Source organism: Gossypium arboreum, chromosome 12 (genome assembly GCF_025698485.1).
Source record: "Gossypium arboreum isolate Shixiya-1 chromosome 12, ASM2569848v2, whole genome shotgun sequence".
NCBI lineage: Eukaryota > Viridiplantae > Streptophyta > Magnoliopsida > Malvales > Malvaceae > Gossypium > Gossypium arboreum.
Genome location: NC_069081.1, coordinates 88,949,088 through 88,972,581, shown reverse-complemented (window position 1 = coordinate 88,972,581; position 23,494 = coordinate 88,949,088). Strand labels below are relative to the sequence as shown.

Here is a 23,494-nt window from a genome sequence, read left to right as displayed (position 1 = left end):
TATAATTATGAAAAAATATAAATAAAAATTATTTTATTAAAACTAAATTATAAAATAATATATTAAGATTATGTTATGTATATTAAATAAAAGAAAATTTATGCCAAAAATAAAATAAACAATTAAGGAAAGATGAAAAGGGCAAAAGAATAATTACTCCTATTTTGTGTTCAAGTTGTTTAGATTGAAGCCATTTTGTGTTCGAATCATTCGGTTTTGTAAGATTAGGTAATCTTTGATTAAGTCTTTCTAAATTTGGATCATTTTGGGGTTTGAATTGATTTTTTATTGTCAACTAAGTTAAATCAAGTTTAGGTTTGCTTCACTTAAAATTGCTTCTGAAAAATAATTTTTAGAAAAATGATTTATTTTCTTGAAAATGTTAATTGTTTATGATGTTTGGATGAATTTGTGTAAAATATTTTTATTATTTGATAGATTTCTTTAAAATATTTCATTAACTTGTTTTTAATGAAACAAACATTCATTTGAGTTTTTTTATTATTTAATTGAGTTTATTTTATATCTATAAATTTATATTTTATATATTTTTGTATATATTAAAAATATTTTGTTAAATTCAGGTTCATTACAACATCATCATAGTTATCAAGTGAGTATTTTTATTTAAAAATATGACATCAACAAAATTGACAAAAAAACAATGTCAACAATTGGACTTGATTTTTAAATCTGAAAAGTAGAATGACTAAATTCTTGAAAATAAAAGTATAGAGACTAAATTGCAAATTTGAGAAGAGTGCACAGAGCTTATAACATATTTTAACCTTTATACTACAAAACATTTATTATTAATATATTTATAATTGTAATAAATATTTATTATTAAAATATTAATATTGAATATTTTCAATAATATGCAAAGAATATTATTTAAAATTATTATTTTTAAGATAAAATTAAAATATTAAATAATTTAATAAATTATATTAATTATATTAATAATTTATTATATGACTAATTATAAATAATTAAATATGCACGTTTAATAATATTGAAAATATAATATTTTATATTAATATTTTAAATATTTTAAATATTTTAAAAATAAAATTTATTATCAGTATAATAATTTTAAGCTTTATTTAAATTAATTTTATATAAAATAAAATTACCTATAGATGATTTCTTTTCCAAAAATGACTTACACTCTTCAAAAGAATAAGTCATTTTACAAGAAAAATGGCTTATTTTATATTGACATGCGAAAACATTTTCATTAAACATTTTACATATATTTATAATTGTAATAAATATTTATTATTAAAGTATCAATATTAAATATTTTTCAAGAATATTATTTAAATTTATTATTTAAACTTTTATTAAAATAAAATTAAAATATAAATAATTTTTAAAATAATAAAATATATTAATGATTTATTATATGATTAGATATAGATAAATAAAATTATTATTAATATAATAATATTAATCTTGACTTTATTTTTATATAAAAATAAAATTACCCATAAATGAGCTATTTTCGAAAATGATTAACACTTTTCAAGACGGTAGGTCATTTTATAGGAAAAAATTATTTTTCTTGACCAAACTATTTTTCATAAAACAAATACAGAAAAATATAGAAAATCTTTTCTAAAACTATTTTAGTGAAATAAACAGAGCCTAAACCCACTCAAATCATTGAGAAACGCATGTTAGAATTAAGTGACCCAAATTCTTATTTAAATAAAATACGATGGAAAATAAAATAAAAGTAAAATCCATATAGAACTAGACTTCTTTTATTTTATTTTAGAATAAGGTTTTAAACCTTATTAAACTCCATCTATTTTATATTGATTAGATAAGGTGTTTCAATCCTACTAGAATATGGCTTTGCAAGCCTATAAATAGACATAGTCTATTCCTCTTGTATTTGAGTAAAAATTTTTCGACATAGTGAATTTTCTTCTCCTCCGCCGTGGTTTTTTTCGAAAGGGTTTCACGTAAAATTTATGTGTTCTTTATTTTATTTATTTTATTCTATTTTATTTTTCACAAATTGGTATCGAGCTTAGGGTTATTCATCTCGATCACGGTAATGGCGTCTTTGAAGTATGAAATTCATTGTTGGATCGCAACACCGATTTGCGTTGTGGCAAATTAAGATGCAAGCGTTCTTGCACAGATGGATCTAGAGGATGCCCGCTAGGATAGATAAGATGCCTTCGACATTAACAGATGAAGAGAAGAAGCGTAAGGATCGAAAGGCATTAACACAATTACATCGCATTTGTCCAACGAAATTTTGCAGGATGTGATGAAAGAGAAAAGCGCCATTGCATTATGGAAGAGGCTAGAACAAATATGTATGTCGAAAACTCTAACAAGCAAGTTACATATGAAGCAGCGTCTTTATGCTCATCGTTTGGAGGAAGGTGCGTCGTACACGAACACTTAATGGTGTTTAAAGAAATTCTCTCAAACTTGGAGGCCATGGAGGCTCAAGATGATAAGGAAGATCTAGGGTTGATTCTACTTTGTTCGTTGCCCCGTCTTATTCAACCTTTAGAGACACGATTTTATATAGCCATGAGTCTCTCACAGTTGATGAGGTTTATGATTCTTTAACCTCGTATGATAAGATGAAGCATCTTGTGGTTAAACCCAACTCTCGGGAGAGGGTCTCATTGTTCGTGGGAGACAAGACCGAATGTTGATGATGATCGTGGTAGAACACAGAACGGAATCCTCGTGGTAAATCTAAGGGTAGATCAAATCTTCAAACAGAGGTAAAACTTGCAACTTCGCAAGAAGAAAGGGCACATTAAACTGAAGTGCTATAAGCTACAAAATAAGATTAAAAGGAGGCTGCGAATCAAAAGGAAAACAAATGAAAATTCCGGTGAAGTGATGTTGTAGAAGACTACAGCGATGGTGAACTTCTAGTTGCTTCATCAATGATTCTAAAGTAAGCGAGAGTGGATACTTGATTCAGTGCACCTTCCACATGAGTCCCAATCGGGATTGGTTTACAACTTATGAAACAAGATGTCTCAAGGTGTTGTTTTGATGGGAAATAATGCTTCATGTAAAATCGCGGTGTTGGAACAATTAAAGTTAAGATGTTTGATGGAGTTGTCGAACACTTAGTGACGTGCGGCATGTTCCGAATTGAAAAGAAATTTAATTTCGTTGAGTACTCTTGATTCAAAAGGGTGCAGATACACAATTGAAAGTGGGGTTTTAAAGATTTCAAAGGGTCCCTTGTTGTGATGAAAGGGCAAAGAAAGATTGCCAAGTTATATGTTTTGAGGTTCTATCATATCGGTGATGCAATTGTCGCTTCCTCTTCCTTGTCGATGATGATATTACTAAACTTTGGCATATGCGCCTAGGGCATATGAGTGAGAATGGCATGGCGAATTAAGCAAAGAGGACTTCTTAATGGGCAAGGAATTTGCAAACCGAATTTCGTGAGCACCTTGTGTTTTGGGAAGCAAAGAGAGTTCGATTCACTAGAGGAATCCATAACACGAAGGAAACGTTGGAGTATATCCATTCGATCGTGGGGGCCGCCCGAGTGCCTTCGAGAGGTGGAGCTAATTATATGCTAACCTTTATTGATGATTTTTCCGAGAAAAGTTTGGGCGTTCTTCCGAAGCGAAAAGCGATGTGTTTTCCACATTTAAGTCTTGGAAAATTATGATTGAAAAACAGACGGAAAACAGATAAAATACCTCCGCATGCACAATGGCTTAGAGTTCGTTCGATGAGTTTAATAGATTGTGCAAGTCGAAGGATCATGAGACACTTGACATTCGTCATACTCCACAAAGAAAGCGGCGTTGCGAGCGAATGAACGAACGATCATGGAGAAGGTTCGATGTATGTTGTCAAATGCCAACTTACCGAAGTCATTTTGGGCGTAAGCGACCTCTCTGCATTTTTTGACCAACCGATCTCCATCCGCTGCCATTGAGAAAAAGACTCCACAAGAGGTATGGTCCGTAATCCGTTAATTATTCGATTTAAAGATTTTTGGGTGTCCTGCGTATGCTCATGTTGATAATGGAAAATTGGAACCGAGATCCATTAAATGCGTTTTCTTGGTTATAAAGTGGTGTAAAAGGCTATAAGTTATGGTGTCTGAAAATAGAAAAGTTGTGATTAGCAGAGATGTTGTTTTTGATGAAACGCTATGCTACCTAACTTATCTCTTAAAGACTCTTCCAATAAAGAAAACCAAAAGCGGTGGAGCATCGATTAATACTGAATCAACTCCTCAAGCCAAGTACAAAATTGAGAATAGAGTTGCTTCTTCACCGCAATACTCTATCGCCAAAAACAGGACAAGAAGAGAAATTAAACCTCCAAAGAAGTATGCGAAGTTGATCTAGTTGCTTATGCTTTAAATGTGGTGAAGATATAGATGCGAATCAAGAGCCATTTAATTATTCGAGGCGATTAGTGTGAAGACTCGAAAAGTGGATGTTTGCTATGCAAGAGGAGATGGAATCACTCCACAAAAACAGAACATGGGATCTTGTAAAACTTCCTAAAGGTAAAAAGGCATTCGTTGTAAATGGGTGTTTAAAAGAAAGAAGGACTCAGGAGTTGAAGAACCCGGATATAAAGCAAGGCTTGTTGCAAAGGGTTACATCAAATTCGAGTGGACTTCACAGATGTGTTCTCTCCGGTTGTTAAGCATAGTTCGATTCGAGCTTTGCTTGGTATTGTTGCCATGCATGATTTAGAGCTTGAGCGGTTAGATGTAAAAACGCATTTTGCATGGAGAACTTGAGGAAGATATTTACATGCAACAACCGGAGGGTTTTATAGTCTCGAAAAAGAGGACTATGTTTGCTTCTTTGAAAAAGTCCCTTTACGGTTTGAAACAATCACCAAGACAAGTGGTACAAGAGGTTTGATTCCTTTATGACTTCTCATGATTTCAAAAGAAGTAGTTTTGACAGTTGTGTCTACTTTAAGAAAAAAAGTGATGGTTCTTTTGTGTATCTACTTCTTTATGTTGATGACATGTTGATAGCGAGAAAAGATAAAGAGAGATAAGAAAGGTTAAAGCCCAACTAAGTGAAGAATTTGAGATGAAAGATTTAGGACCAGCAAAGAAGATACTTGGTATAGAGATTCTCGAGATAGAAAAGCAAGTAAATTGTACCTAAGTCGGAAGGGTACATTGAGAAAGTTCTTTGAGTTCAATATGCGAGTGCTAAGCTGTTAGTACTCCTTTAGCACCCATTTCGGACTTTCATCGGCCTTATCTCCTCAATCGATAATGAGATTGAGTACATGTCACATGTTCCATACTCTAGTGCGAGAGGATCTCTCATGTATGCTATGGTTTGTTCACGTCCGATTTATCATATGCGTCGGTGCAGTTAGCGATAGATGGCGAATCCTCGTAAAGAACACCGGAAAGCGATTCGATGGATTTTAAGATACTTACGAGGCACTACTAATGTTTGCTTACAGTTTGGAAGAACTAAAGATGGAGTTATAGGGTATGTTGATGCTGATTTTCTTGGAGACCTTGATAGAAGAAGATCTCTCACGAGTTACGTCTTTACAATCGGAGGTTGTGCAATTAGTTGGAAAGCCACTTTGCAAACTACATCGCTTTGTCTACCAATCGAAGTTGAGTACATGGCGATTCTTGAGGCTTGTAAAGAAGCTATTTGGTTGAAGGGACTATTTAGTGAACTCAATGAAGACCTTCAAATCAGCACAAGATTTTGTGACAATCAGAGTGCCATCTTTCTTACAAAAGATCAAATGTTTCATGAGAGAACAAAACACATTGATATTCGTATCATTTTGTTCGTGATATTATTGCTCGTGGTGATATTGTTGTGAGCAAAATTAGCACTCATGAAAATCCTGCAGATATGATGACTAAGTCACTTCCTATAACCAAGTTTGAGCATTGCTTAGACTTGTTGGTGTTCATTGTTGAAGTTAAACCCTTAAGGGGTTTTTGGAAGAGGTGAAGAACTTGTTTATTGAAAGTTCGCGATGAAGAACTTGTTCATTGAGAATTTGTGTCAAGGTGGAGATTGTTAGAATTAAGTGACCCAAATTCTTATTTAAATAAAATACGATGGAAAATAAAATAAAAGTAAAATCCATATAGAACTAGACTTCTTTTATTTTATTTTAGAATAAGGTTTTAAACCTTATTAAACTCCATCTATTTTATATTGATTAGGATAAGGTGTTTCAATCCTACTAGAATATGGCTTTGCAAGCCTATAAATAGACATAGTCTATTCCTCTTGTATTTGAGTAAAAATTTTTCGACATAGTGAATTTTCTTCTCCTCGCCCGTGGTTTTTTTCCCGAAAGGGTTTCCACGTAAAATTTATGTGTTCTTTATTTTTATTTATTTTATTCTATTTTATTTTTCACACTGCAAATGCATAAAAAGAAAGCAAGAATCAAGCTATGATTATAATAATAATAAAAATTAGTAAGAACGTAGGATTTATTTATATACGGAAAAGGTTGTGTCAGTTTGAGACGATTCACCTGGAAGGTAGAGAGGCATAAGATAATTAGGGTGGTTAGAGTATAGGTATCTAGAAAAAGTTTCGAGAAAAGTGAGTAAAAGAGAGTTAAAGAATCTTGTTAGGAGAGAAGGTGCCTTGTCCATTTTTTTTCCTAGTGTTAAACTCTGGTAATTTTTGAGGTGCCACGCATTGCCCACGTATTGGTCTCGTGAGCTATCATGTCTGAGGAAAAAATATATATGACGCAGTGACAAATATTCTATTTATGCTAACCAAGTGGTCTCGATGATTCAGGCTCGCAAGTGTCCCAACTCACAAAGTGATCCTCCTTAATTACGAGTGTTGACTTGCAGAGGTATGGGCTCACAATATGGGTTCGTGAACGAAAAACTTTTTGATATGGATATATACAAATATTCAAAGTTTAAACTTGACGAAAGTGTGGGGTTTTATAAATTCTTGATGCTTTTAACTACTCTTACACAGACCATATATTCACTTATGTCATGCTATTGTTTCTTTCTTCTAAGGGTGAGTATTTGATCGAATTGAGTCAAACCGAGTAAAAAAAATACATTAGTTGAGTTGATGAGTCTTATTTTATCATCTTAATTCGATTTGAACTTTTTCAACTTAAGTCAAGTGAAATGATATTCAAATTGAGACGAAAATTTGTTTGAGTTAAATTAAAAAAAAATAAACTAACCATATTGAATTCTTGTTGACAATATGACTAAATTTCAAGTTAAAGAACATAAATACAATGTAAATTCAAAAACTCTTTAAAAAGAAAATAAGAGAAAAAAACAAAATAATTATTGTGATAAACTTGATTTGATAATTTACTTGGTTAAGGTCTCAAATTTATCATTGAGGATTTTATATATATATATATATATATATATATATAATTTAGCATTTGTTTATATATTTTTAAAATTTTAGTAATTTTAATTTTTGAATATATATTTATAAAATTTTGGAAAAATATATTTTGTAAATATCTCAAAATTTGAAGATTAATTTGAATTTTTGTAATTTTTTGAGAGAAAAATTTGCACATTCTTTAAACTTTTAGGGATCCAAATGAGTATTTACATCATTTTATTATTTGAATTATTCGAATTATAAAATTCAACTCGACTCAAACTCAAAAACCTAATTAAATTCAAGTTGATTTGAAAAAAGAATAAATAATTCGATTTGACTAATTCAAAATAAAAAAATTATTTTTTCAAATAATTGAGTTTTGCTCATCCTTATTATATTCAAAATACGAAATAGGAATCGGCTTGCCTTGTGTTAGAAGCAAGAGTTGCAAAATCGGAACCCAAGTCAATTACCTTAGGAGGCTTGAGTGGTTATATATATATATATATATATATTTATGAACTAGTTTTGTTTCATATAGACAATGAAACTTATATGTTACATGCAAGAAAAGGAGGTGAACAAAAAGAGAAACAAATGGAAAATCTCATTATACAAAAAAGGAGAGACCTTTTTCTTCTTCCGATTACTTTCGGACGAACAAGCTTCTAAGTTTTCCTCTTTCTAATCTCTCGAGTAGCTTCTTAGCTCCAGGGGTTTCCATCTCCGAAAGCTTCTTGAGATACCCGATTGATCCATATGAGATCATAAGCTTCTTGCATTTCTTACTTGATGAAAGGGACGATAGGCATGAAACAGCGTACTTCTTTGCGGTGTTTTGAGGGCTTGGATCGAGCAACTGTACCAGATTCGGCACAGTTTTATCATCCTTTTTGAATTCTCTGCAATTGTGAGAGACGGTAACCAAGCTGGAAAGGGCTTGAGCGGCTACCTCTCGAGCGCTGTTTGATTTAGCCTCGAGCATTCTAACAAGAAGAGTGATGCAGCCGGATTCGCCGACCAGTTTTTTCATTTCACTCGAAGTGCAAACTCGGCAAATGGTCGATGCAGCAGCTTGTTGTGCACCTAATGATCCGGATTTAAGCACGTGAACTAACCGAGGGAGGAAATCGTGTGATATCAGGACATCAGTTGAAACCGAGCAAACCAAATTCCTCAAGGCTGCAACTGCGGGTTCTTGTGGCAAAGGACCATCGAGGTATACCAATAGGCTTCGAATTCCGTCCTCCAAAATAACAGACCGTCTCAGATTCTCATTGCTGGCTGTAAGATTCTGTAAACACTCGGCAGCATGTTCTTTTGAACCTAACAAAATCCCGCAATCGAGGAGATTAATCATGACCTTTATTATACCTTCCTTGGCTAGTATTTGTCGAACCTCGGGAACAGCTGATATGTTTTTTAAAGTACTAGCAGCTGCAGTCTGTAAAACAGAGTCTCCAATCTGGCAGATTTCGATCAATGGTCGAACACCACCATGTCCAATGATTGCTCGGGCCGTTTCTTCATTCATCGATAATCTTTGCAATGAAATTGTTGCTTTCTCTTTACCAACTGTGCTACCAGATTCAACAAGCCGTATGAGAGGTGGCAAAACACCTTCAGAAACAAGCCAACTCTCACAACTCCCGGATTCCGCAATCGAACAGATTACAGTCACCGTCTTTTCTCGTATACGAGGTGAAGTTGCAGTTAACAACTGAACTAAAGCAGCTACGTTAATCCGTCCGATAACTGATAATACACTCTTTTCATCCTCTTTCATTACCTCAACAAGGGTATCAACAGCTTTATGCTTTGCTTCTAAGTGCCCGATTTGAAGCCGTGCAAACAATTCCTTTATACGACAACGTCCTGCAGTCTCCAATTCCGGCAATGTAGCTTCACCGAGTACACCGGTCTTGATAAGAAGTCTGATATCCCGTAAATTAAGATCCAATTTCCCCAATAACGCATCGAGATCACTCTGCATCTTAAGCTTACCTGCATACTTCTCCTTCAAACATAAATCTGCCAATTCAATAGCTTCCTTTACCGTCATCGACACAGCCTGAAGTTGTTCCTTACAAAGACCGTTCTTTGAAAAGAACGGATGGCTCGACAAGTCCGATAAACACGACGGAATCTGCTCCAATTTCGAAACTATCATCTTCCACCTACTAAGAAACCCCTTCACCTCCCTTGCCTTAACAAGTGCCATAGGAACAAGCTCTCGAGCATATGACAACGATTCCTCGGCCGATAGAACATCGATCGAAACCCCATTTCCAATACCTTCTCCCATGTTTTGAATCCGAATTAATCGAAAACCGAACACCAAAGCAACATCAAGTGAGGTTCATAGAAAGCTTCACAAAGGACCTACATGAACCAAAAATGATATTTTTATCAAAACAAGTGTAGCAGTTGGCAAATCACACAAAGCTTGTTTACATAAGTACCTAAAAATAAGTTCATGCTTTTATCAAGTGATCATTAAATGCCAACTAAAAAAAAAAAATCCATTGATACTTACAAAACTATAAGATACATACTTTACTTTTTTACTACTAAGAAAGATTGCAGTTTCATAAAGAAGCCATCAATGAATATAATTTAAGGGCAAATTGGTAATGGAAAAGAAAAAGATCAAAATCCCAACTTTATTTTGGTAAAGATCTTAAACCCAAAGGTGAAGATTTTTTTGATTCTTAGTTGCAATACCAATTTTAACCCCAAGAATAGATTTTTTAGACTTTTGAACTATAGAAAGGGACTTCCTTTGAAAGAGAAGATAAGCCATTGGAGAGAGTCACTATCCAAAGCTGTGATTTCTTTTTTCCAACTTAAGAAAATTCAAAGCAATAAATTTTGGGAAAGAAATATACCTCAAATTGGAGACTCGGATACTCCCAAGATTTGTCCTTTTCTTACCTTAACAAGCAATGAGGCTGTGTAGCTGAATCCTCAAATTTCTTTTTTTTTTCCCAGAAAATGCTTCAAAGAATCAGTAACAGACCACTGTAAAGACCATTTCTTTTTTCTCAGAAAATGGGTTTTAAACTATGAAGATGAATACCAGATCAATATATATTTCTAAAAAGAACCCAGGAAGAAAACAAATGAAAGACACTTTTTTTTTTCCTTTTATTTAAAGTATTGAGCTTAATAACAGCAGAACCAGACAGAACTGTAGCAACGATACTAAAAAAAGGATAATATATTATTTGGCCCCTAAATTTCTACATAGTTGATTTTAAATTTTTTTTTTTGGCTTAGTCCGTATTTGAATTTGTCTTCCGTCAATCAGATTAGTCCCTCCATAGTCCACACGGTTAGTTTTTTGTTGACGTTTTTAACTAATCTATTGGTGTCACATGATGGTCTCACATAATCGCAAGTGGCAAACATGATTTGTGTTTTTTTTTTTTTTAATTTATCTATACTACGTCACACACTAAGAGACTGTTATATGACAACATTATATTGGGTAGTAGTGTCACGTCAGTATAATTAATAATATTAGTGTATAGATATACTAGTCTGATTGAAAGAATATAAATTTAAAAACTAACTAGGTCCAAAGTAATTTAAAGATCAATTAGGCTCAAATGAAAAAGTTTAGGGATGAAATTATATATTAACTAAAAAAAACCAAACATGCTTCTAACTCTTTGTTTATTCATATTTCAGACATGAATCTCTAAATGTCGAGCAACTTTGATGGCTTGTACGGTTGTGATTATGGCTGGTATCAGAGGATTCGACCGTTGGGATTGGATGAAAATTTTGAATTTGTGTTTTGTTTTAGTTGATGTGATTTAAAGAATCACAGCCGATTAAGTATTTGTATTTATTAAATTATCTGAATTTCAATTTGTTAAAATTTTAAATTCGTTTATTATTTATAAGTTTTTTATTATAATAAATTAAATTCAATTCAAATTAGATATTATAATTAGTTAAATATTTGAATATTTGAAATTTTTAATTTTAAAATTTAAAAAATTGAATTTGAATATGTTAAAGTTGTTTATGTATAATTACAATTATAAGTATTTTGTAATAAGTGAATTTAGATATCCAATTCATACCCATTATCTAAATAAGTAATGCAGATTTGAATAATGAGTATTTGGGCCATTTATTCGCATTGATTTCAAATTTACGTCAAATAGATCCGAACACAAATATTATCCTAACCTGCAAAAAACGAATCAGATAATCATGAATACTCGAATTCGGATTCCCAGCCTTGTGTGACGTGGGGACGATAAAGACTTTTTGTTGGAAAAAATTATCCTATTTTGTTTTATTTTCTTTAATGGGAAAGGAGGGAATGATAGGATTTAAATTCATGTCATCAAAATGTCAGACCATAATAACTTTAACCATTACTACAGACAAGTCTAGCAATTATTATGTTTTATTGATGAATGTGTTACCTAGTTGTGACAAGGGTTTCATAATTTTTCTTTTATATAATTAAGGTATCATTCATATCTGTTTTACGGTTCATGAAAATTAATCATTTTCGAGATATGTAGTTGCCCCTAAAAAGACAAAGGGTTTATATTGTTATAAGTCATTAATTAATATTTAATTTTAGATTTAAACCTTAAAAATTCCTACCTATTTAGATATTTAGAGTATTAGTTACAAAATTACTTTTAAATGTATTTAATTTAAGTAATAAATGTACAACGATCCTATTAGTTTTGTCTAAATATAAAATTTGATTTCTCTAATTCAATTTAATTTTGAATAATTTTATTATAGGTTCGATTATATATGCTCTTTTTGATACAATGCCTAGAATTATCTATAATCTCTCTCTAACCCATAAATAGAAGGATAATACGCTTCAACGCATTCGAACCTACGTCCTTTTACATTGCAACAATATTCATCTAATCAAGCTAAAACTCAATCGACTATTATCGTGAAACTTAAATTTTACCTATATATATTCACTAAATCAGGCTTTATTATAAAATTAACCTCAAATTATACCATTTTTTACACTTAAACACTTAAACTATCAATTTTATTTCATTTCATTTAAAAATTGTATAATGTCCAATAAAAACAAACTACATATTGTGTTTGTAACGCCCCAATTTTCGGGAATTCTGTGAATGTTGGCATAGGTTTAATTATGTTAGTGGGCCTCTAGAAAGCCCAAACTTAAGATAGAACCCGACAATTTTAGTTAATTTTTGTTCCATAAGAAAAAGGGGGTAAAATTGTGAAATAGGACCTATGTGAAAATGTTTGAAAATGCTATAGGCTAAATTGAAGTGGCCAAATAAATAGGAGTGCAAAATAGGAGGATTTGCATGACAAACCTCCCATTTTACATGAAGTGGCCAGCCATCATGTTGTTGTAGACAAAATGTACACTTGATATCCATAATTTATGGTACAAATTGATACAAATTGATAATAGGTTAGGTAAATGTTTCATGATGATAGGTTAGGTAAATGTTTCATGATAATGGGTTAGGTAAATGTTTCATGATAAGAATTTCATGTCTTTTGTATTAAAGAATTAAATGGATGAAATATGAAGTTTTATTAAAAGAAAAAGGGGTGAAAAGAACAAAGTTTTGTCCATCTTTGTTCATCATAGCTGAAGTTAGAGAAGAGAAAGGAGAGGAGAAAGCTCTTGAGTATTTGGTCATTAGGAGGAGGAAAATTGAAGGTAAGTTCTTGGTACCTTGCTTCTATTTTGAGGTTCATGAGTTTTCTTGATTCTACCTTAACTCTTGAAGTATATTTTGGTTTTAGTTGTGTTGTGAGCATTTAGTCATGAATTAAAATGAAGGAAATGGTTGTTGTTTCATGTTCTTTTGATGAAAAATGGAAGATAGGTGAAGTTGAGCCAAACAAATGAGCATGCATGTGCCTTAGATGTTAAAGGGAAAAATCAGCCAACATGTTGTGCTTTAAAATGATGAAATGAAGATTATACTTAAGTAAAATCATAGATATGTGATGATTGATTGGTGATATACATGTTTAAATAACATGCATGCAAGTTATGTGTGAAAGAGTGATTTGGTAATAAATCTGCTTGGGACAGCAGCAGTAATGTGACTTTGGAAAATCACCATAAATTGTGGGAGATGAATTAGAAGCTGAATAAATTATGTAATTAAAGCTTATTGAGTCTAGTTTCTAATGAAATAAACAAGAACATATTTTGAATTCTGTACAATGAGAAATTTGATTCGTAATGAAGAGTGGTCAGATTAGTCAAACAGTGAAATATGGGAAACTTTGAGAAAAATCTGGTATTGATTGGCTAAACTAAAAATTCTGAAAATTTTATGGATAGAAGATATATGAGTCTATTTTCAAGAAAAATTAACGGAACTTGATTTGGAGTTTTGTAGCTCTAGTTATAAATGATTTAGTGACTATTGCTCAGGAAGACAGCTTGCAGTGAAATTATGATTATATAGTAAACATTGACAAAAATTTGTTAATGAGTTGCTTATTGTTTTCTTATAAGCTTACTATGATCTGTAGATGCGGTTGGCCAAATATTGTAAGAGGTTAATACGTAGTTTGTATTCGAATAGTTAGATTAACGTGTTAGTAATCCAATTGTAGGCGGTTCTTGTGTGGATTTCGTCAGCATATCGTCGCAAATAGGTGTGTAACTAACACCCTCTTTCTTAGTCTAGATCGACAAAAGTCGAAAATCAGAAATGCCGAAAACTGGTATTTTGTAGATTTGCGAGTGTGCGAATGCTCGTGAGGTAAATCGATTAATGTTTTTGGTAAGCTGCAATGTTTGAACTGCAAAGTGCATGATTTCCGTTGCCGTCGATAGTTTTGGGCTTAATGGGCTAAAATTGGAATGATGGGCCAACGCCCAATTCAGTAAGAACCCTCGATGCGTGATTCTATTAGTACGTGAAAGGTAGGAATATGCATGAAAACCCTAAAATAGATAAATTATTGAAATACCTTTAAAAGTGGAAAATTTACGTTTACCCTAGTAGATAAATTACCGAAATACCCTTAGGGTTAAATTAACCTAAATTGATGTTTGATTGTTGTTATTTACTGCATGCCATGTTATTATCGATGCATGGGATGGGATATTGACGGAGGAATCTGAAAGTGGCTTGTCCACGTCTTGGAGGCTTTGCCTCAATTTATTGATAAGCGAGCAGACAAGGCAAGAATGTGGAGTGTTAAATTTGGGTGGGTTGAGCTATTCCCACATGGAGTGTATGGCTGGTACGGGTGAAGTGTAGTGGTTGGTGGGTTGAGTAGTCTCCCAAATGGGCTTGCATATGTTTCTTGATGTTGCATGTATTTTGAAATGGGCCTATGGGCCATCTTCATTATCTGAATAAGGGCTAAGGCCCGTTTATTATAATCTGAAAGGGCTCGCCCAATACCACTATTACTGAATGGGCTTAGGCCCAATAGGCTTGAGTGACTTGGGCTTTGAATGGGTTTTCCTTACACTGAGTTTCCCCAAACTCACCCTTTTATTTTCATCCACGCAGAAATCCCTAACTATAGTGGGCTTGGAGTCGTGAGGGAATTTGAGTGGCCACCCGCTCGAAAGTTTGATTTTCTTACGTGAACTGGACATCCTTTTATTTATGTTTGAACTTTTGGGTTTTAAATGTAATAAGGCCGCTTAATTATTTTTAATGGTTTTAATATGTATTACTAAGATAGGTATTACTTATTTTAACTGTTGAAATTGGATAGCTTTAGGCGCGTTTTCAAAAACAACAGTTGATTTCAAAATAACACGACAACAAGCAAAGCTTCCGCAATGAAAGTATTTTCCAAAATTAATCACTTTTCCTAAAATGACTTAATCAAATCGGTTTCCTAGAAATATCCATGACGTTAAGGTGTGGCAATGGCGGTATGCATGTCTAGGATTGGATCCGAAGGAGCTTGGTACTTAAGCAATCCGATGGACTCACCACCTCTTTTCCGGTTTCCTACCGGTGCATGACTTCCTTTCACTTTAACCCTTAATGAATTAATCTTTGAACATCAAGTACGATTTTCTGGACTTAGAATGGAAATTTTTTTTTACGTTTTGATGTGGCATGCCGGATCCGGCCATAACTTTTGAACCGGGTTTGGGGTGCTACATTTAGTGGTATCAGAGCCTAGTTGCAACAACTCGGCTGTGGAATGGGTTTACTAAAACAAAAATTTTCGAAAGCGAAAATTTTATAAAGAATGCGAAAAACTCGATTTTCAAAATTTAGATATTTAGAAAGTGGCATTCCAAATCTCCGGCCCAAGCATGTAAGTATTACTCTGAACTCTTCTGAATATTTTTCTGACTTATCTGTCTGTACTGAAATCCTGCTAGGATACTCTAGATAGGATGATCTGAAACCATAGGAAAATCGATAAGAGATGAAAGCGTAGCTAGACTTGATTCTGCGAAAACAAACTCGAACTCTTTGTCGATTCATAAAACATCCGTAATAAACACTAGAATATTAATTGATGCATAAAATTCGTAATCAAGATAATACGATATGAGTACAAGAGCTACTCGTGGAAGTGGCCGTGGACGTGGCCGAGGAAGGGCTCGAGCGATATCTTCGTCTTCGGGACATATGCCAGCTGCAGATGCACCAGTACCACCGGCAACAAAGGTAGAGTCTCATGACCGCGGTGCCGAGGATGATTCCTTGTCACAGGCAATGCTTCGTGTTCTGGAAAGGGTTGCCGGAGCAAGTTCGGGCAACGAAATTCAGGGATCTATTTCTGAATGACTTCAGGATTAACGAAACGGAGATCTTTAGGGGCGTGTCTGGTATAGCCTCGAATGTGGCGAAATATTGGTTGGAGGCCACAGAACGAATTATGGATAACTTGGACTGCTCTGAGGAGATTGTGAGTAGGGTATCTGTACTAAGTCCCTTGGGTCACTCGGTTAGGGTAGACAAACTGTATAGGAATGTACCCTTTGAAACTCAAGGCAAGGTTTTTCCTGGAGATCTGATGGAGTTACCGTTCGGAGAGTTTGACCTCATTCGGGAATGGATTGGCTTGTTAAGCATAAGGCGACTCGGATTGTCTTGCTAAGCGAATGGTGTTAAGAACTACAAAGGATGAGGAGGTTATGGTGATAGGTGAGAGAAGGGATTATTTGTCCAATGTGGTGTCGGCATTAAGAGCCGAAAAGTGGATTCGGAAAGGTTGTGAGGCCTAATTGGTATTTGTAAGTCAGTCGGAAGAGGAGGGACTGACAGTGGATAAGGTTAGGACCGTAAAGGAGTTCCAAGATGTTTTTCTGGAGGAGCTTCCAGGATTGCCTCCGAATCGAGAAGTTGAGTTTGGAATAGACTTGTTGCCTGGAATGGCGCCTGTGTCCATCGCACCGTATAGGATGGCACCGAAGGAGTTAGTGGAATTAAAGGCTCAAATTCAAGAGTTGTTGGACAGGGACTTCATTAGGCCAAGCATGTCTCCATGGGGAGCACTGGTGCTATTCGTGAAAAAGAAGGATGGTACGATGCGGATGTGCATTGATTATCGCCAGTTGAACAAACTGAAGATTAAGAATAAGTATCCACTACCAAGGATTGATGATCTGTTCGACCAGCTTAGAGGAGCTTCTATATTTTCCAAGATCGACCTTCGATCTGGATATCATCAGTTAAGGGTCAAGGAGGCAGATATCCATAAAATAGCATTCGGGACTCGGTATGGTCATTACGAGTTTCTGGTTATGCCATTTGGACTGATGAACGCTCTTGCATCATTTATGGATCTGATGAATCGTGTGTTCCAACCATTTTTAGATCAGTTCGTAGTCGTCTTTATTGACGATATCCTGGTATATTCTGAAACTGAAATGAAACATGATGAGCATCTCCGTATAGTGCTGTAAGTATTAAGGGAGAAGGAACTCTTTGTGAAGTTCAGCAAGTGTGAATTTTGGTTGAGGGAGGTAACCTTCTTAGGACATGTGGTCTCTGCTGAGTGGATTAAGGTGGACCCTCAGAAAATTGAAGCGATTTTGGAGTGGAAGCCGCCTAGGTCAGTGTCAGAAATATGGAGTTTTCTAGGACTGGCAGGATACTACAAAAGGTTTGTGGAAGGTTTTTCGTGATGGCGGCACCTCGACAAAACACATAAGGAAAGGAGTACCGTTTGTATGGACTAAGAAACAATGAGGAAGCTTTGAGAAGTTGAAGAAAGTTCATTGAAGCACTTGTGTTAATTTAGCCGAGTGCGGGAATGATTTTCTTGTATGCAGTGACGCATCACACGTGGGTTTGGATTGCGTGTTAATGCAAGAGGGTAAGGTGGTCGCATATGCATCACGATAGCTTAAGCCTCATGAGGGAAACTATTTGACTCATGATTTAGAGTTGGCGCGATAATATTTGCACTTAAGATTTGGAGACATTACTTGTACGGAGAAAGGTGTATTATATACACGACCATAAGAGCCTTAAGTATTTGTTGACTTAGAAGGAGCTGAACCTTAGGCAAAGGAGATGGATTGAGTTGCTTAAGGATTATGACTATTCGATCGAGTATCACCCAAGCAAGGCTAATGTGGTAGCCGATGCTCTAAGTCGTGAGTCATATCGATCCGAGAGCAATGTTTGCTCGTCTGAGTCATATGATGATGGAAGTCTGTTGGTGAGTTGCAAGTGAGGCCAACTGGGTGGATCGATTAAGGAAAAACAGTTGAACGATGAGTCTTTGGTCGCTCGCTTTCAACAAGTTAAGGAAGGGGAAACTTCTGAGTTTGGGAGCCAGAAGAGAGGATGCAACAACAATACCCTCATCTGTTTGGATTAGGTAAATTTCGAGGACGAAATTTCTTTAAGGAGGGTAGAGTTGTAACGCCCCAATTTTCGGGAATTCTGTGAATGTTAGCATAGGTTTAATTATGTTAGTGGGCCTCTAGAAAGCCCAAACTTAAGATAGAACCCGACAATTTTAGTTAATTTTTGTTCCATAAGAAAAATGGGGTGAAATTGTGAAATAGGACCTATGTGAAAATGTTTGAAAATGCTATAGGCTAAATTGAAGTGGCCAAATAAATAGGAGTGCAAAATAGGAGGATTTGCATGACAAACCTCCCATTTTACATGAAGTGGCCAGCCATCATGTTGTTGTAGACAAAATGTACACTTGATATCCATAATTTATGGTACAAATTGATACAAATTGATAATAGGTTAGGTAAATGTTTCATGATAATAGGTTAGGTAAATGTTCCATGATAATAGGTTAGGTAAATGTTTCATGATAATAGGTTAGGTAAATGTTTCATGATAATGGGTTAGGTAAATGTTTCATGATAATGGGTTAGGTAAATGTTTCGTGATAAGAATTTCATATCTTTTGTATTAAAGAATTAAATGGATGAAATATGAAGTTTTATTAAAAGAAAAAGGGGTGAAAAGAACAAAGTTTTGTCCATCTTTGTTCATCATAGCTGAAGTTAGAGAAGAGAAAGGAGAGGAGAAAGCTCTTGAGTATTTGGTCATTAGGAGGAGGAAAATTGAAGGTAAGTTCTTGGTACCTTGCTTCTATTTTGAGGTTCATGAGTTTTCTTGATTCTACCTTAACTCTTGAAGTATATTTTGGTTTTAGTTGTGTTGTGAGCATTTAGTCATGAATTAAAATGAAGGAAATGGTTGTTGTTTCATGTTCTTTTGATGAAAAATGGAAGATAGGTGAAGTTGAGCCAAACAAATGAGCATGCATGTGCCTTAGATGTTAAAGGGAAAAATCAGCCAACATGTTGTGCTTTAAAATGATGAAATGAAGATTATACTTAAGTAAAATCATAGATATGTGATGATTGATTGGTGATATACATGTTTAAATAACATGCATGCAAGTTATGTGTGAAAGAGTGATTTGGTAATAAATCTGCTTGGGACAGCAGCAGTAATGTGACTTTGGAAAATCACCATAAATTGTGGGAGATGAATTAGAAGCTGAATAAATTATGTAATTAAAGCTTATTGAGTCTAGTTTCTAATGAAATAAACAAGAACATATTTTGAATTCTGTACAATGAGAAATTTGATTCGTAATGAAGAGTGGTCAGATTAGTCAAACAGTGATATATGGGAAACTTTGAGAAAAATCCGGTATTGATTGGCTAAACTAAAAATTCTGAAAATTTTATGGATAGAAGATATATGAGTCTATTTTCAAGAAAAATTAACGGAACTTGATTTGGAGTTTTGTAGCTCTAGTTATAAATGATTTAGTGACTATTGCTCAGGAAGACAGCTTGCAGTGAAATTATGATTATATGGTAAACATTGACAAAAATTTGTTAATGAGTTGCTTATTGTTTTCTTATAAGCTTACTATGATCTGTAGATGCGGTTGGCCAAATATTGTAAGAGGTTAATACGTAGTTTGTATTCGAATAGTTAGATTAACGTGTTAGTAATCCAATTGTAGGCGGTTCTTGTGTGGATTTAAATGAGATATAAATCGCAAGCAGTGTGTAACTAACACCTCTTTCTTAGTCTAGATCGACAAAAGTCGAAAATCAGAAATGCCGAAAACTGGTATTTTGTAGATTTGCGAGTGTGCGAATGCTCGTGAGGTAAATCGATTAATGTTTTTGGTAAGCTGCAATGTTTGAACTGCAAAGTGCATGATTTCTGTGCCGTCGATAGTTTTGGGCTTAATGGGCTAAAATTGGAATGATGGGCCAACGGCCCAATTCGGTAAGAACCCTCGGTACGTGATTCTATTAGTACGTGAAAGGTAGGAATATGCATGAAAAACCCTAAAATAGATAAATTATTGAAATACCTTTAAAAGTGGAAAATTTACAGTTTTACCCCTAGTAGATAAATTACCGAAATACCCTTAGGGTTAAATTAACCTAAATTGATGTTTGACTGTTGTTATTTACTGCATGCCATGTTATTATCTGATGCATGGGACTGGGATATTGACGGAGGAAGTACTGAAAGTGGCTTGTCCACGTCTTGGAGGCTTTGCCTCAATTTTTGATAAGCTGAGCAAAGGTCTGCAAATGTGGAGTGTTAAATTTGGGTGGGTTGAGCTATTCCCACATGGAGTGTATGGCTGGTACGGGTGAAGTGTAGTGGTTGGTGGGTTGAGTAGTCTCCCAAATGGGCTTGCATATGTTTCTTGATGTTGCATGTATTTTGAAATGGGCCTATGGGCCATCTTATTATCTGAATAAGGGCTAAGGCCCGGTTTATTGTAATCTGAAAAGGGCTCTGGCCCAATACCACTGTTACCTGAATGGGCTTAGGCCCAATAGGCTTGAGCTGACTTGGGCTTTGAATGGGTTTTCCTTACACACTGAGTTTCCCCAAACTCACCCTTTTATTTTCATCCACGCAGGAAATCCCTAACCATAGTGGGCTTGGAGCTGTGAGGGAATTCGGAGTGGCCACCCGTTCTGAAAGTTTGATTTTCTTCTGGTGAACTGGACATCCTTTTATTTATGTTTGAAGTTTTGGGTTTTTAAATGTAATAAGGCCGCTTAATTATTTTTAATGGTTTTAATATGTATTACTAAGATAGGTATTACTTATTTTAACTGTTGAAATTGGATAGCTTTAGGGCGCGTTTTCAAAAACAACAGTTGATTTCAAAATAACACGACAACAAGCAAAGCTTCCGCAATGAAAGTATTTTCCAAAATTAATCACTTTTCCTAAAAATGACTTAATCAAATCGGTTTCCTAGAAATATCCATGACGTTAAGGTGTGGCAATGGCGGTATGCATGTCTAGGATTGGATCCGAAGGAGCTTGGTACTTAAGCGATCCGATGGACTCACCACCTCTTTTCGGTTTCCTACGGTGCATGACTTCCTTTCACTTTAACCCTTAATGAATTAATCTTTTGAACATCAAGTACGATTTTCGGACTTAGAATGGAAATTTTTTTTGACGTTTTGATGTGGCATGCCGGATCTGGCCATAACTTTTGAGCCTGGTTTGGGGTGCTACAGTTTTTATTGGTTGGAATCGTAATTTGGGATAAAAATAAATTAAATTGGACTAAAAAAATTAGGCATGTAATGAAAATTTTTTAAAATTTTAAGATTAATTTTTATTTAAAAAGAAAAAAAACTTGCTTAGGATGCTTAAAAGTGAATAGTGCGTGGTAGGCTTTAGCGTCGGTTTAGCCACGATGTGATGCTGTCGTTTGTCGACTATTCCATAAAACTCAAGAATTTGCCTCTCCATTTTCTCCTTTAATTTCTTCTTTTTGTCTTTTCTTATTGTTTTCCAATTTTGTTCGTATATACCCACCAACTCGTTTTTTTTTTTATGAATAAAACTCGATTCAAATTTATTTGTTAATAATTTTTACTAAATCGAATTAAGTTGATAGTTTATTGGTTATAATTTTCATTAATTTTAATTGAAATTTAAATAAATTTTTATTATATTTGGAAGGAAATCAAAGCAAAGTTAAAATTAAAATAGATTTAATTGAATAAACTTTATCATATTGAGTGGATGTGATTAAATCGATTAAAATTTTAAAATTTTAAAATTAAATTGCAAGAACTCAATCAATTGTATAGAAAACTGCAAAAGAAGTGGGTGCTCCACAAATCCAAGAAGGCAGCTTTTTTGTTTTTTATTTTAAGAAAAAGTCTAGGGTTTTGTAAATATATTACTTTTTTAAGATTATTTCATATATTATTTACAACATCAAATTAAATTTTAGAGATTTATAAGGATTTTTTACCCAAATATTATAAAATAAAATAAAAAATTCGAAAATAGTATCCCTCCCCGATTAATTATGGGAATGGGTTGTTTTGGGGGATGAAGGGTGGTGCAGAGGCGGCACCACGTATTTTTTCTGACAATGACAAAAATCAGTTAACCAAAAATAATATTATATTGATGGAGGCGATAACTAATAGGTAGCACCAAAATAACCCATATAACCCAACACAACCCAAAAATTGATGGTGTTTACCTGACAGGCAGCACCAAAAGTGCCTACCTGACAGGCGACACCAAAGGAAGCAGTCTCACCTCTACTTTGTATTTTCTTCTGTTCTTTTTTTGAAAATAGAAAATATTGCTATTTATGATTAAAGTAGTGTTAATGTTTCCTCTTTTTCTTCTTTAGACTCTGACGCTGAATTATATGTTTCCTCTTTTTCTTCTTTAGACTCTGACGTTGAATTATCTACTTGTGGACTCTGTGAATTTGCTTTCTAAACGCACGAAAACTTTAGACACCCTCAAATTTCTCTTTGACTCCTTCCCTACGGGCGTTTTAAGAATGAAATCATCTTCAGCAGCTTTTGAACTAGAAATTTGGTGTTGAATTTCAAACTGAAGCTCACAAGGTGCTTTAGCCATGCTCAAAGTTCTTGAAAACCTATAGAATGCAGGGGGTGCGCTTATTTAAATTTGGCCCCAGGTGTATATAGCGGCATTATATCAAATAGGTTAAGGACAGTGCAAAAAATTCAATGGTGATAAAGGGATAATATATGAAAGTACATACTAATAGTTACAAAGAAGAATGCACTTGACCATGTCTTCAAACAGAGTAGGGGATTTGAAAACTCTCCCACTGAAACTCCTCAAATACTCAATTGCTTCTTCTTTTTCTTGTAATGCTTCTTCCTATGAAACTCTCTCACATTGTTTTCCTCGGACTCCGACAACCGCAGCATTCTAGACACCTAGTTTAAAAGAGAGTGGCGGTGCGGTGGAGAGAGGGAGGATGCACCGTAAATGCGGAGGTAAAGAGTGGAAGAAGAAAAAATAGGCGGTTGAGAGATGCAGACGTTGACTGTAAGAGGAGGAGAAGTGAGACATAAAAGGTGAGAGAATGAGTGGGAGATTGGATCCCAGTGGTTAAGGGCCAACATGAATAACCCATCGCTGCATATTGCCTTCTCTAGCTCGAATCCTTCCGTTGCTTCGCCTAGTGGCAGCTCTACCAACAAGATGCTACTGCTATTCCCATTCTCCTCCTGCTCCTTCAACATTTCTTTTTCTGTAGTTTAATCACAAACAATAATATTTTCTATTTAAAAAAAAAGAACAGAAAATAATACAAAGCTGAGGTGAGACTGCTTCCTTTGGTGCCGCTTGTCAGGTGGGCACCAT

The 23,494-nt window shown here is 34.4% G+C and overlaps 1 protein-coding gene and 1 long non-coding RNA gene across 4 annotated transcripts; one reads left to right on the top strand and one right to left on the bottom strand.

Moving 5' to 3' along the window:
- Positions 1-7,879: 7,879 nt before the first annotated feature.
- On the bottom strand, positions 7,880-10,555 carry LOC108459520 (protein CELLULOSE SYNTHASE INTERACTIVE 1-like). Of its 3 annotated transcripts, none has more exons than XM_017758906.2 (2): positions 10,256-10,555; positions 7,880-9,749 (listed from the first exon to the last, which is right to left on the bottom strand). In XM_017758906.2, the coding sequence occupies exon 2, from the start codon at positions 9,670-9,672 to the stop codon at positions 8,014-8,016; it is 1,659 nt and encodes a 552-aa protein (XP_017614395.1). In that variant the 5' UTR covers positions 9,673-9,749; positions 10,256-10,555; the 3' UTR covers positions 7,880-8,013. The 3 variants fall into 3 exon arrangements, with proteins under 3 accessions (XP_017614395.1, XP_052879288.1, XP_052879289.1); XM_053023328.1 differs by lacking the exon at positions 10,256-10,555 and adding an exon at positions 9,904-10,191; XM_053023329.1 differs by lacking the exon at positions 10,256-10,555 and adding an exon at positions 9,923-10,191.
- Positions 10,556-12,904: 2,349 nt separating this feature from the next.
- Positions 12,905-20,982, top strand: LOC128285117 (uncharacterized). The gene is made up of 3 exons (XR_008275530.1): positions 12,905-13,071; positions 13,986-14,027; positions 20,742-20,982. It is a non-coding gene; the product is annotated as an uncharacterized LOC128285117 (long non-coding RNA).
- Positions 20,983-23,494: the final 2,512 nt, after the last annotated feature.

What these genes read in the sequence shown, in the direction of transcription:
- LOC108459520 (XM_017758906.2), bottom strand. Translation starts at nt 9,672, where the DNA reads ATGGGAGAAGGTATTGGAAATGGGGTTTCGATCGATGTTCTATCGGCC.